This window comes from Nelusetta ayraudi, unplaced genomic scaffold (assembly GCF_046127955.1).
Source record: "Nelusetta ayraudi isolate G7.1 ecotype Tasmania unplaced genomic scaffold, CSIRO-AGI_Nayr_v1 ptg000017l, whole genome shotgun sequence".
NCBI lineage: Eukaryota > Metazoa > Chordata > Actinopteri > Tetraodontiformes > Monacanthidae > Nelusetta > Nelusetta ayraudi.
In genome coordinates this window covers 2,747,571-2,759,915 of record NW_027466067.1, presented here as the reverse complement: position 1 = coordinate 2,759,915, position 12,345 = coordinate 2,747,571, and the positions used below count along the sequence as shown (strand labels likewise).

The window sequence follows — 12,345 nt, the reverse complement described above, 5'->3', positions numbered from 1 at the left end:
GTAGTGAACAAACAATAAACAGCGCTGTGTTCCAGCCCGCATTCTTCCGTCGGTGTATTTCAACCCGATTCGTGTGGCGCACCGGCACTGTTGCCCCCCAGAAACGGCACACTGACATTTTATGCTGACTAGAAGTGACAACCACGGTTGTTGCATGTTTGGTTTTACCGGCAACAGCCAGAATTGCATTAACCTGCACGAATGCATGCGTGAAGAGAATATTGCACTTTCACACGTCCCTCATGGAACCACTGGAGCGGCAGGGAGCTACGCGGTAATTGGAACACGCCAGCCATCTCCCTTGCGCACACTCGGTCACTCAGCGCTCTATTAATTAAGATGAATGTGCTGCCGTGAGCAGGCCCGAGAATTTCCCTCTTAAAATAACAGCTTGGTTCACGTCCCTGCATACGATTTTGGCTGCATTCAGACTGCAGGCGAGTCTGATTCAAATTCAGATTCTTTCTCAAATCCGATTTCTAGGGCTGATTGTCCACACTGATTTTAGCAAGTGTCCAAATGGGATCTGGCTCTGTTCAGACTCGGCCACGTTGTTGACCGATCTGACAGGTTGCTGTAGCAACTGTTCCGACTTGATACAATACATGCCCTGGAGCTTCTTCTGATTCTGATTCCATTCAGAATCTGATTGGAATCAGATTTTCCTGCAGTGAACGCAGCCAGTGTGGTTTCAATCCGTTTTGCAAAAATCGGATCTCATGTGATTTGTGACTGTTCAGACTACAAAAGAGCCATCCAGTTTCAATCTGGATGGACTCAAAATCGGATTTTGGTTTGCAGTCTGAACGCGGCCTCATTCTTTTACATGCACACGTTAATGTTTCGTTGTGGCTCATTTGTCAGTCATGCATGTCTCATAAGCAACAATAACACAATAACCCGCAGGTTATGTGTCGACATTACTTTTGAGTTGAGTTGTGCCCCCCCCCGCGTCCCTCACCCGTCCCTGTTTTCTTCCTTTGCTCCATTAGTTTGTTTCTGCCTCACCCTCTCCTCATGTCTCCCCCTCCTCCCCCTCCGTCCCCCAGTTCAAACTCCCCACCTCGGCTCCTCCCACAACCAAACCTGATAAAGTTGTCACAACACGCACCACCACCACCACCACCACCACCACCGTGGCGACGACCACCCCCACCACCACTCAGCCAACGACAACTGTTCCCCAAACAACAACTACAACAACAACAACTCCACCACCAACAACAACAACGACGACGACGATGACAACGGCTCCCGTCACCGTGGCGGCCACCCAGACACCGACCACTCCTCCTCCTCCCCCTCCCCCACCCACGGCCCCACCCACGACCACGCCGACAGCTCCGCCCACCACGCCCGCTCCCACCACGCTCCCGCCGCCGGAGGTCGTCACCGGGGCGGAGGGCGGTGCCGCCGAGGCCGGCGAGCTGGTGGTGGTCACCCGAGCTGAGGATTCGACGCCGGTCACCACGGCGGACGATCTGAGCGCCGAGCCGGACACTGTGGTGCCCGCGACGATCCCGCCCCACCACCACGACCTGGACCCCCCACCAGAGGTGCTAACAGAGGAGCCGCTGCCGGAAGCCGAGGGCGTCCCAAGCGTGGCAGAGCCCCCCACGCCGACCTTGTCCGCCTTCCCCCTGCCCACCGCCGCCCCAGTGGGCCAGCCTGAAACATCCGAGCCCTCTTTCGACCTCCACCGGGACCAGATTCCCACCCCGGCGCCCACCCTTGAATCCCCGACAGAAGCGGGAAGCCCCGACTCGGACCTCGACTCGCTCCCCCGGCCGACGGAAGAGACGGACGTCCACTCGGAGAGCGCCGTCCAGCCGGAAAATGACACGGCCACATTCTCGGCCACCACGGTGCTGTCGGGTGACGGTGAGGTAGACCAGGCCCCGCCCTCGTACCCCCACCTGCTGGACACTGACTCAGAGCTGGACTACCAGTACGATCCGGCCGACGCTTTGCTCCCGGTGAGTCTGGCCGCCGCCGCCCTCGCTGCTGCTCCTCCTCCTCCTCCTCCTGCTGCTGCTGCTCCTTTCTTCTCTTCATCAGCTTCTTCTCAAAGCTGCCTGCAAAACTCGCTCTCAAAGCCAGCAGAGCGCCTCCGCCCTCCCGCTGTAGGAACCAAAAAAAGCTCCGCCCGGCTCCCACTGTCTGCCCCTGGTTTTTTCTTCCCACTTTCCTCTACCGTCCTTCCCCTCTGACCAGTTTGTTGTTTTTGCATTTACTTCCAACTGATCCCCAAGAAAAACAGCTGCTCATGCTGTCGTTTTTCTCTCCACCGTGTTCCATCTCTTGTAATGTCCCACTGTTGCAGCTCGGTGTTACTTGTCATAAGAAAAAACAAACTTTCATTTTTATTCATTATGTTTTTCATTTGTGACGCCGCTGTTTCTCCCACGGTTCTTGCGCTTCTGTGCGCGAGCTGAGCTTTTTCTGCTTAACGTGTATGTTGTGCATTCTGGGCTGCAGGGAGACGAGGGCTCCTTTGTCAGCTGGGGCTCCTCAGCTTGTCCCTGTGTGGAGAAGGTCCAGGGTTCACCACTGCTGCCTGTCAGAGTGGAGAGGAAGATCACTTTACTGGCCCGGAACCTGCACCTCTATCAGGTACCACACACACACACACACACACACACACACACACACACACACACACACACACACAGTGTCTGAGCCTTTGCAAGCTCTCCCTGCTGAATCCCCCCCCTGAATCTCTCTGCGTCCAGGACTCGGAGCTGGACTATGAGTGCGTGCTGGTCATCGAAGGACAGACGGTGGTGGTGGACGCCTACGTCGAGACCGACGACATGAATCCGTCCAACTTTGACATCACGTGTCAACTCCACCAGGTCTGATGTTGTGCAGTCACTCAGGAGTAACACTGTGTTATTCCTCATTTGTTATTTTCGATAAAAGCAGGTGCTGTGGCGATGGATGCCGGGATGCTGAACCTGCCACTCTGTAACGCGAGGCGTCAGCATAGAGGTCAAATGAATGCAGGCAGGCTGCTGTGTGCCTCTTGACAGCATAAAGCGAAAAATATATTTTAAGAGTGCTGTCATGGAGCCGCAGCTGTGACAATAGAGCTCCAGTAGCCGAGGCCCCACAGTCCTGGCATTCAAGAGTCTTAACCAAAACCACAACATATTGGCAGGAGACCAGAGTGGCAGTGAAGTCTGGCTAGTTACTTTTTGCTAATTAATTGGAACTCGGTGGGTAGCTGTTGTTCGTTGTGGTCAATGAAAAGAGAGATCCTTTTATCGCCTTCCCGGATCCTGAAAGACAATGTGAACAAATAACTTTTTAAAGTAATTAACCCTTAACCCTTTTTAAGGGCTGTCTGAAGTCATCAGTCTGAGGCGGTGGATCTATCAAACTTCATCTTGTATTGATATCCGCCCACTGTCTGCCCACTCTCTAGTACTCGTATTCAGCACCGGTGGAGGAGTACAACGCCATGGTGTACGTGAAGAGGAGGGACACCTTCCACGTGGACAGTTCTCCGGATCTGTATGGTGAGTTCCAACCCGTGTTTTAGATTGTGCCCTGCTAATTATTGCCTTAATCCCACTGTGCACGTAATGTGATCGTGTCGTCCGCCTGTTCATCCATCTGAACCCTTCGCCTCCCTCAGTGACCCTGTACAACTGCTCCGTTGGCCGATCCGACTGCAGCCGCTGCCACACGGCCGAGACCAAGTACAGCTGCGTGTGGTGCGGCGGCGCCCAGCACGCCAGCTGCTTGTACTCCGACTCCTGCGGCGAACCTGTGCAGCAGACTTGCCCCGCCCCGGTCATCCACTCGGTACGTCACTGCGCTGTTTTAAACGATTGGAAGTAGCAGATAAATCGTCAGATAAATCCAGAAAGTTGCTCGGAAAGACGAACCGTTTCTCCGACGTCCTCAGATCGAGCCTCTGACTGGCCTGCTGGAAGGCGGCACCACGGTCACCATCTCCGGCTCCAACCTGGGCCAGAAGCCGGAGGACATCCTGCACTCGGTGACGGTGGCCGGGATTCCTTGCACGGTCATCCCGAGCCTCTACGAGGTCTCCTCCAGGTAGGCACCAAGCCGCTCTGGAGTTTCTGATATCAACAGACAAAACAGCCAAACTGTTCCTGACCGTTGCTAACCTGCGAGTGTCGTCTGGCTCTCAGGATCGTGTGCAAGACCAAAGCCAGCGGCGGGGAGAAGGTTGGCCACGTGTCTGTTAAAGTGAGCGGTGGGGAGTTCGGCCTGTCCAGCCAGTCGTTCAGCTATCAGGTACAGGCCCCTTTGGGTTTCAGGAAGAAATGGGTATTAAAAATGGATGGATGTATGGATGGATGGATGTATAACGTGTATAAGTGCAGGTCTCAGAAAACATGTTCTTATCATGTCTTGAATTTTCCTGGATCTGTTGTGTCTGTTTCTTTGTCTTTCTTATACCATTAAGGCAGTGACGGAATTCTAAATATCGTTTTCTTTCTTCCGTCTTCTCCTTTTTAAGGACCCATTTGTCATGGGGATGTCCCCCGAGAGAGGGCCCAAAGCTGGGGGAACTGTCCTCACCGTCACTGGCCGGAACCTCCTGACCGGACGTGCCTCTGACCTGACCGTTACTGTAGGAGGCGTGCCTTGTGTTGTGTAAGTACGCATAACCATGTGGCAAGAAATCCTCACTGATAGCGGGAGATTCTCACAGATTTCAATCTTGTCCGCTCTCCTCCTCTCCTCCCCAGTGTGTCAGAAGTGCAGAAGTCGAGCGTGCAGTGCGTGACGGGCAGCCACAACAAAACGGGGGACCACAGGGTCACCCTGCATTACGGCAGCAGCCAGCGCCACCTTCACGCAGCAGCCTACCGCTACACCCTCAACCCCAACATCACTGAAGCCAAGCCGGCAAAGAGCTTCCTCCAGTGAGTCTCGCCTCCGCCTCTGCGACTTTTATCGTCTCCAGCCAAATAGATGGACGTAAATGTTGTCGATGAACAAACAGTGAAAAAATATTTGCACGTCCTCAGCGGCGGCCGGCTGATCTACGTGTCGGGCAACAACCTGGACGTGGTGCAGGAGCCACGGATGGTCGTCACTGTCTCTCCATCAGAGTCGGTCGGTCAAAATAAAAGGAGAAAGAGGAGGAGCAGCAGGAGGAGAAGCAGCAGCGCAGGGCAGGAGGAGGAAGTGCACCAGACTCTCAGAAGGCCGCCGAGGATGGTCCCTGACCCCATCTGTGCCGAAGAGCCGCAGTGCTCTGTCAAACAGGTGTGTGTGTGTGTGTGTGTGTGTGTGTGTGTGTGTGTGTGTGTGTGTGTGTGTGTGTGTGTGTGTGTGTGTGTGTGTGTTTTGTGTCTGTGTTCATAAAAGGTTTCTCATTTCTTAATAATCCTCTTTGCCCCTCTGTCCAATCAGTTTGTGGAGCGCTGCGAAGTCAACACCTCTTCCCAGATCCTGTGTCGCTCGCCCATGGTCGACTCGTCCGTCTGGCGGTCAAAGGTCACCGTGGAGTTCCTGCTGGATAACCTGCGCTTTGACTTTAGCGGCCTGAACGATCAGACGTTCAGCTACGAGGCCAACCCCGTCCTGCGGCCCCTGAACCAGCAGGACCCCCTGAAGGTCTACCGCTACAACCCGGGCAGCTTCATCCAGCTGGAGGTCAGTTTCCAGGCTCAGCACGCAAGCCTCCGCCTTTGGTTTTTAAATGATGAGAAACCAAATCTTTGCTGACCGACTAAAAGTTCCGTTGCCTTCACTTTCTCAGGGAGAGAACCTCGACCTGGCAATCACGAAGGATGAGGTGGTGGTGATGGTCGGGGACGGCGTGTGCGCAGTCAAGACCTTGACCAGAAACCATCTGTACTGCGAGCCGCCGCCGCAGCAGCCTGCAACAGTGGCCAACGGCAAGAAACGCGAGGGTTCCGACAGTTTCCCAGAATTCATCGTGAGTGTTTCAGCCGCTATTAGCATGTGAGGTCACTGAGGTTACTGCAGTTCAATCAGCAGTCTGTTGGTGTGTGTGTGTGTGTGATTTCTAGGTTCAAATGGGCAACCTGAACTTCTCCCTGGGGAAGGTCCAGTACGACAACCTGGGCCTGACCACATTCCCCCTGGAGGCTCAGGTTGGGGTTGGAGTCGGGGCGTCCATCGTCGCCCTCATTGTCCTCATCATTGTGCTCATTTACAGGTCAGTGGACCAGATGGATGTAATGTAAATTATCTCCTCTTCCAACTTGGTTTTCAATTCTGGGGATTCCACATTTACAAAGTTCTGCTAAGATTGAAGTCTTTTCACATGTTTTTCTTAGTAAATGTAACATCTAACACCATAGTTTACTGCACCACTGCAGTTTGCTTCACCAGAATATATGAGCCACTGTGGATTCCCAGTCAGTGTGATCCAAACATTATGCTCCAGACTCCCAGAGACAACAACAGGTTAAAGCCATTTTTCAAAGAGCGGTCAGGACTGTCACCGTTTTGGTTGTTACAAGATCAGCCAGTGTTTCCGTTTCGCTGACCCCCACCGTCGACCCCCATTCTCACTGCTGGGAGTTTGTTGGCTCAAATTACATGAGTCAGGCATTTCACAGTTTTTTTTCACTGACTTGGGTTAATCCACTATGAACCTGGGATCAGGTATCCTGCCAACCTTTAACCTGTTGACTGTTGCTCCTGTTGTGGTCGATGTCCCGTCAGGAGGAAGAGTAAGCAGGCCCTGAGGGACTACAAGAAGGTTCAGATCCAGCTGGAGAACCTGGAGACCAGCGTTAGAGACCGCTGCAAAAAGGAGTTTACAGGTAAGAAAAGGTCAAAAAGTAGAGCGATGGTTCCCACAAACGCACCAGCTTTGAACAGCTGGAGTGAGGTAAGCCCAAGACTGAGTCGGGCGATTTCACTTCCACAAATTGACTTTTTTCTCTGTAACTGTAGACAATGAGATTGGGACACCTCTTAGTTTGTCGTGTGTGTCCTCAACAATTCCAGGAGGCGAGCGACACGTCAGTAGCAGCCTCTAAAAGCAACACGTCATCATCTCAAATCAGTAGCAGCAGCAGCAGCAGCAGCAGCACACGTGTTGCTGCAAATGTTCTCTCCTCTTTTGGAAAAAGACTTCAAAAAGCTGGTGGTGGGGAAAATAAAACCTCAGGCCTCTGTAGTAAGTTGACAGTGGAGAGGGAGAGAGAGAGAGGGAGAGAGCCGCCAGCCAGCAGCGGAAGAACAGCAGAGTTTATTTTAGTTGGTGGAGGCCGACAGAATCTCTTTGTTTTCACGCTGGCTTCACAAAATGATCTCATTACATCACACGTCCTGGATGAAGCCTTCTTCACACACACACAGTTTAAATTTAGTCCGCTGACACACTCCAGTGTCAGTGTCGACCGGCCTCCTCCCTCCTCGAGACATGAATATAATCTGCACATAATTGGCGTCCTGACCTTTCACCCTTTGACCCCCTCAGATCTGATGACGGAGATGATGGACATGTCCAGCGACCTGGTGGGCTCCGGCATCCCGTTCCTCGACTACAGGATGTACGCCGAGCGCATTTTCTTCCCCGGCCACCGGGAGTCGCCGCTGCGCAGGGACCTGGACGTGCAGGAGTGCCGGCGGCAGACGGTGGAGCAGGGCCTGGTGCAGCTGTCCAACCTGCTCAACAGCAAGCTCTTCCTCACCAAGGTGGCCGCCAGCACACGACCTGACCTCACCCGACCCGAGCTGATCTGAGCAGGTCGACTTAAAGCAGGAAGGATCTTAAATCCATGTTCTTCTTCCGTCAGTTCATCCACACCCTGGAGAGCCAGAGGACTTTCTCCCCCAGGGACCGGGCCTACGTGGCCTCCCTCCTGACGGTGGCGCTGCACGGCAAGCTGGAGTACTTTACGGACATCCTCAAGACTCTCCTCAACGACCTGGTGGAGCAGTACGTGGCCAAGAACCCCAAACTGATGCTGCGACGGTAAGAAGGAGCGCCGCGTCTCACGCGGGGGGTCCAGTTCATATTTTTGCAGTTGTAGAAATGGCAGAAATTCTTTAAAAACAAACAAAGGCTGTTTTTTTGTTTTGTTTTTCAAACTCTGAACTGCACAGACTTAGTTACTTGGCTGAAATTCTACTTCGTGGGAAAATAAAATCACCAAGTGTAGCCCACACTCTCTCAGGATAAGGTTTCTTTTGAAGGGAAAAACACTGGATTCCAATAAATGGAAATGGAAACAAAATAGGGAATTTGGGAGAAATAAAAGAGATTTCACGCTCCCCCCCCCTCATGGCTCACAGGCCAGAGGTGTTTTTCAAGATGTTTGGCACTCACACTCACGCTTTTTTTCTTCTTCTTCATTTGCAGAACTGAGACAGTGGTGGAGAAGCTGCTGACTAACTGGATGTCCATCTGCCTCTACGCTTTCCTCAGGGTCAGTCCATAATTTAACGGCACAGCTGTTCTGTGTGAAAAGTTGCTGCGGTGTTAAAAAATATCACTCCCAGAGTTGAACCGGTGTTGTTTAGTGGAAGGTTTTATTGATGAGGGGGCTGGATATTGCTGATAAATGCCATGTTAACACCACCGTCAAGAAGAAGCTTCTTCTTGGAAAAAAATAAATCCTGTTCGAGCAAGAAAGTATGTTTGAGAAACTGTAGGTGAAAATATGAACCCTGTCTTGTGAAGAATTCCCTGTGGCTCTGTGCGTCCTCAAGCTTTTTCATTTTCCCTTGGCCTTTGTGCAGGACTCGGCAGGGGAGTCTCTTTACATGCTGTTCAGGGCCATAAAGCACCAGGTGGATAAAGGCCCAGTGGACGCTGTGACCGGCAAGGCCAAGTACACCCTGAATGACAACCGCCTGCTGCGAGAGGACGTGGAGTACAAAACCCTGGTGAGGCGACCACCTCACACTCATTTCCATCCACATCCGGGCTCCTTCTTCTTCATCTTAGATGCTGACGAGCTCAAATGTTTCCTTGCCACCCTCCCCCGTTTTCTCAACTCTTTCTCCCTCTTTTTTCCCCCTGGCAGACCCTGAATGTCCTGGTCCAGGGCGGGGGAGTGAACGAGACCCAGCCGCTGCCCTCCAAGGTGCTGGACTGTGACACCATCACGCAGGTGAAGGAGAAGCTGCTGGACCAGGTGTACAAGGGCACTTCCTTCTCCCACCGGCCCCACGCGGACTCACTGGACCTGGGTGAGAAGAACGCCTGATATGCACCCAAAGCCTGCTGTTCATCTTTCCAGCCTAAAATCCTCTGCTCTCTCTGATTTATTGAACTGTAGTGCCCCCTGCTGTAAGGAAACAGTAAATTCAGTCAAAACAGAATTCATTTTTCAGACACCACTCGATAGTATTACGTGACTGCTACGGAAGAGGATTAGGGCCATAAGAAGAGAAAAAAAATTAAGCTTTAATTTTTTTTCTACATTTTCAAGTCGAGAATAAATTTGAAATATCGAGATTAAAGTTGAAATCTCGAGAATGAAGTTGACGTTTAAAAAAAAAAAAAAAAAACGAAATTTCATGAATAAAGTTGGAATTATTCAAACAACGTCAACGTGAAATAAATCAAAATGTCAAGAATAAAGTCAAAGGGCTCTGCGCGCAAGTCTAGTGGAGTACTTTGGTTTTTGCCAGTTTCCTGATTACTGTACCTTGTGGGATACACCTTCATTTTGGCAGTTTACTTTTAATCCAATTAAAAATTCACCATTAGGGTGAGGAGTTTGGCAGTTGGCACTGTCACAAAAAACAGAGAAAATAAACAAGAAATGACCAGAAGAGAACAGTGGGTCTGAATCTGCATTCTACAGGTTTGCAGACACAAGCTTCTCCAGTGCAGCAGAAATAAATACTAATAATTAATACAACTTAAAATCAGTCATATGTACACACATTTCCCCATTCACATTGTGTTGACTGTCTACTGTGCCCTGTTCAGAGTGGCGGTCCGGTGTCGCCGGACATCTCATCCTGTCCGACGAGGACCTGACGTCGGTGGTCCAGGGCAGCTGGAAGCGACTCAACACGCTGCAGCATTACAAGGTCAGAATCCCCGCAAACCAACCAACCAACCCACACAGACCACGTGCACCGTCTCACCCTGAACAGCTTATAAAACGGCCTGCGTGTTTTTGTGCCTTGGCCAGGTTCCCGACGGTGCCACGGTGGCGCTGGTCCCTCGTCACACCAAGCACATTCACCATGACAACCACGACTACGTGGCAGGAGAGAGTGAGTTCACTGGTGGGCTGTTAGCTCGTTGCAGCGCCGTCGTCTTGATGCAATAACGAAAGCAGTACACTGGGTTTGGCCTGATACTATTAAATGTAACATAGATTTGGGGTTTGTGACACAAGTTGATACAAAGAGAGCAGCGTTTCTCAGCTGGAGGGAGCTGTTTTGATTGGGTCGCAGTGAGGGAGTGAATTTACGCAGGGATGTGACAGAGTCCATTGTCCAGGCGAGGAATTGAAGTTTTTTATTGATTCATTTTTCCATTTCAAGCAAACAAACAAAACAATGGCTGCTGCCGCCTCTCTTGCCCTGGTAAAAAAAACAAACCATAACGCTTCCCGGTGCTGCCCCCCCACCCCATGCTTATAATAATTCAGTTTAAAAAAAGAAAATCTGAATAATCTTTAACTGCTTAGGATAAATGACTGCAGCAAATGTGAGTGAAGTGACAGGAAGCGATGCTAAAAGAACGCCTCCCGTGCAGAGACTCCGATGCTGGAGGACGCGGATGAAGGCGGAGTCAGGCTGTGGCACCTGGTGAAAGCCAGCGAAGAGCCAGAGCTGCCTAAACACCGTCGAGGCAGCCTGAGGGAGCGAGAGAGGGCCAAGGCCATCCCCGAGATCTACCTGACACGGCTGCTGTCCATGAAGGTATCAAAACACACACACTCGCACTCAAGCAGTTCATTTATTGAACGGCATCATTTCATTCTGATGTCTTTTTCCTTCTTTTTTTAGGGGACGTTACAGAAGTTTGTGGACGACCTCTTCACGGTCATCCTCAGCACCAGCCGTCCTGTTCCGCTGGCTGTCAAGTACTTTTTCGACCTGCTGGACGACCAGGCGGGCCAGCACGGCATCTCCGACCCGGAGACGATACACATCTGGAAGACCAACAGGTAACTTGGACGGCGCTCGCACTCACACAGCTCCGCACTGGAGGGAAGTTCTGGAGGTCGGCGTTTGATCTCGGTTGGTTGTTTCTCCTCCTCTACCTCCGCAGCCTCCCTCTGCGTTTCTGGATCAACATCGTGAAGAACCCCCAGTTCATATTCGACGTGCAGGCGTCGGACCACGTGGACGCCGTGCTCTCGGTCATCGCGCAGACATTCATGGACTCCTGCACCATCGCCGAGCACAAGCTGGGGCGGGTGAGAGGAAGCGTCAGACATATTGGACTGATTTATTACATTGTTGGTACTTACCGTATTATATCGTAATGGGAAATGTATCTTTGAGCAGGATTCACCCATCAACAAGCTTCTGTATGCCAGAGACATCCCTCGCTACAAACAGATGGTGGAAAGGTGAGCTCACACCTGAGTCTGTCTGTGTGAACTGCATTCGGTTTGGCTATTGTTGCGAAAAGCAATGAAAGCTTTTTCTTTCAATGTTTTCCAAAATGTCCAGCGTTTCCTACCAAACATCACCACTATGTGTCATGTTTGACTCACCAACTCGAGGAGGCCTGACTTGACAGAAGCAACTTCGCCCTTATTAATTAATTAATCGGGCAACTTAAATTGGCCACTGTCATTTCAGTTTGCATACATCTGCTAGTTTTGCCAAATCGCTAGAAAATCTACATCTGCAGAAAAAAGTGTTTGCAAATCTACAAACATATTCCACAAAACAATATATTTTTTCGTGAATTAATGTACCTGGCAAGCAGCAAATTAAATCTGATAGGTGTATATATCACTGCCGTGTTGTATATATACATTTCTTTTAGGTATCTGTCTGTCTATCTATCTATCTGTCTATCTGTCTGTCTATCTGTCTGTTCAATCTCGATGTTGACCACCCATGTATGTATTTGACTGACGGCGTGCGCTCTCACTGCAGGTACTACGCCGACATCCGGCAGACCATCTCAGCCAGCGACCAGGAAATGAACTCGGCTCTGGCCGAGCTGTCTCGGGTGAGTGTTGCTCAATGCTTTGAGAGGCGGCCGCGAGGATCAAACTACGCTACGGAACCAGTGCTAATTGTTCCTCTTTGTGCTTTCAGAACTACTCCGGAGAGCTCAACTACCTGGTGGCCCTGCACGAGCTGTACAAGTACATCAACAAATATTACGACCAGGTAATGTGTGCAAGCGGTTTGAGTGTGATCGCCGTCATTTCTTTGTGAGATCTT

At 51.2% G+C, this 12,345-nt stretch overlaps 1 protein-coding gene across 2 annotated transcripts in view; it reads left to right on the top strand.

Annotated features, from left to right (window-relative positions):
* plxnb1b (plexin b1b) overlaps positions 1-12,345 on the top strand; it is a 73,013-nt gene that overhangs the window by 57,929 nt on the left and 2,739 nt on the right. Inside the window, exons 12-38 of one of the 2 annotated variants that reach the window (XM_076024734.1) lie at positions 1,050-1,976; positions 2,479-2,613; positions 2,733-2,855; positions 3,428-3,521; positions 3,641-3,810; positions 3,914-4,065; positions 4,164-4,269; positions 4,496-4,632; positions 4,728-4,904; positions 5,010-5,250; positions 5,398-5,640; positions 5,747-5,926; positions 6,021-6,169; positions 6,682-6,782; positions 7,445-7,662; positions 7,764-7,942; positions 8,330-8,396; positions 8,710-8,856; positions 8,997-9,162; positions 9,911-10,014; positions 10,119-10,215; positions 10,691-10,857; positions 10,945-11,105; positions 11,210-11,357; positions 11,449-11,513; positions 12,052-12,127; positions 12,217-12,291. In XM_076024734.1, the coding sequence (XP_075880849.1) occupies positions 1,050-1,976; positions 2,479-2,613; positions 2,733-2,855; positions 3,428-3,521; positions 3,641-3,810; positions 3,914-4,065; positions 4,164-4,269; positions 4,496-4,632; positions 4,728-4,904; positions 5,010-5,250; positions 5,398-5,640; positions 5,747-5,926; positions 6,021-6,169; positions 6,682-6,782; positions 7,445-7,662; positions 7,764-7,942; positions 8,330-8,396; positions 8,710-8,856; positions 8,997-9,162; positions 9,911-10,014; positions 10,119-10,215; positions 10,691-10,857; positions 10,945-11,105; positions 11,210-11,357; positions 11,449-11,513; positions 12,052-12,127; positions 12,217-12,291 (4,605 nt within the window). The remainder of the gene's footprint in view (positions 1-1,049; positions 1,977-2,478; positions 2,614-2,732; positions 2,856-3,427; positions 3,522-3,640; positions 3,811-3,913; positions 4,066-4,163; positions 4,270-4,495; positions 4,633-4,727; positions 4,905-5,009; positions 5,251-5,397; positions 5,641-5,746; positions 5,927-6,020; positions 6,170-6,681; positions 6,783-7,444; positions 7,663-7,763; positions 7,943-8,329; positions 8,397-8,709; positions 8,857-8,996; positions 9,163-9,910; positions 10,015-10,118; positions 10,216-10,690; positions 10,858-10,944; positions 11,106-11,209; positions 11,358-11,448; positions 11,514-12,051; positions 12,128-12,216; positions 12,292-12,345) is intronic. The other variant, XM_076024735.1, reaches the window with a different exon arrangement.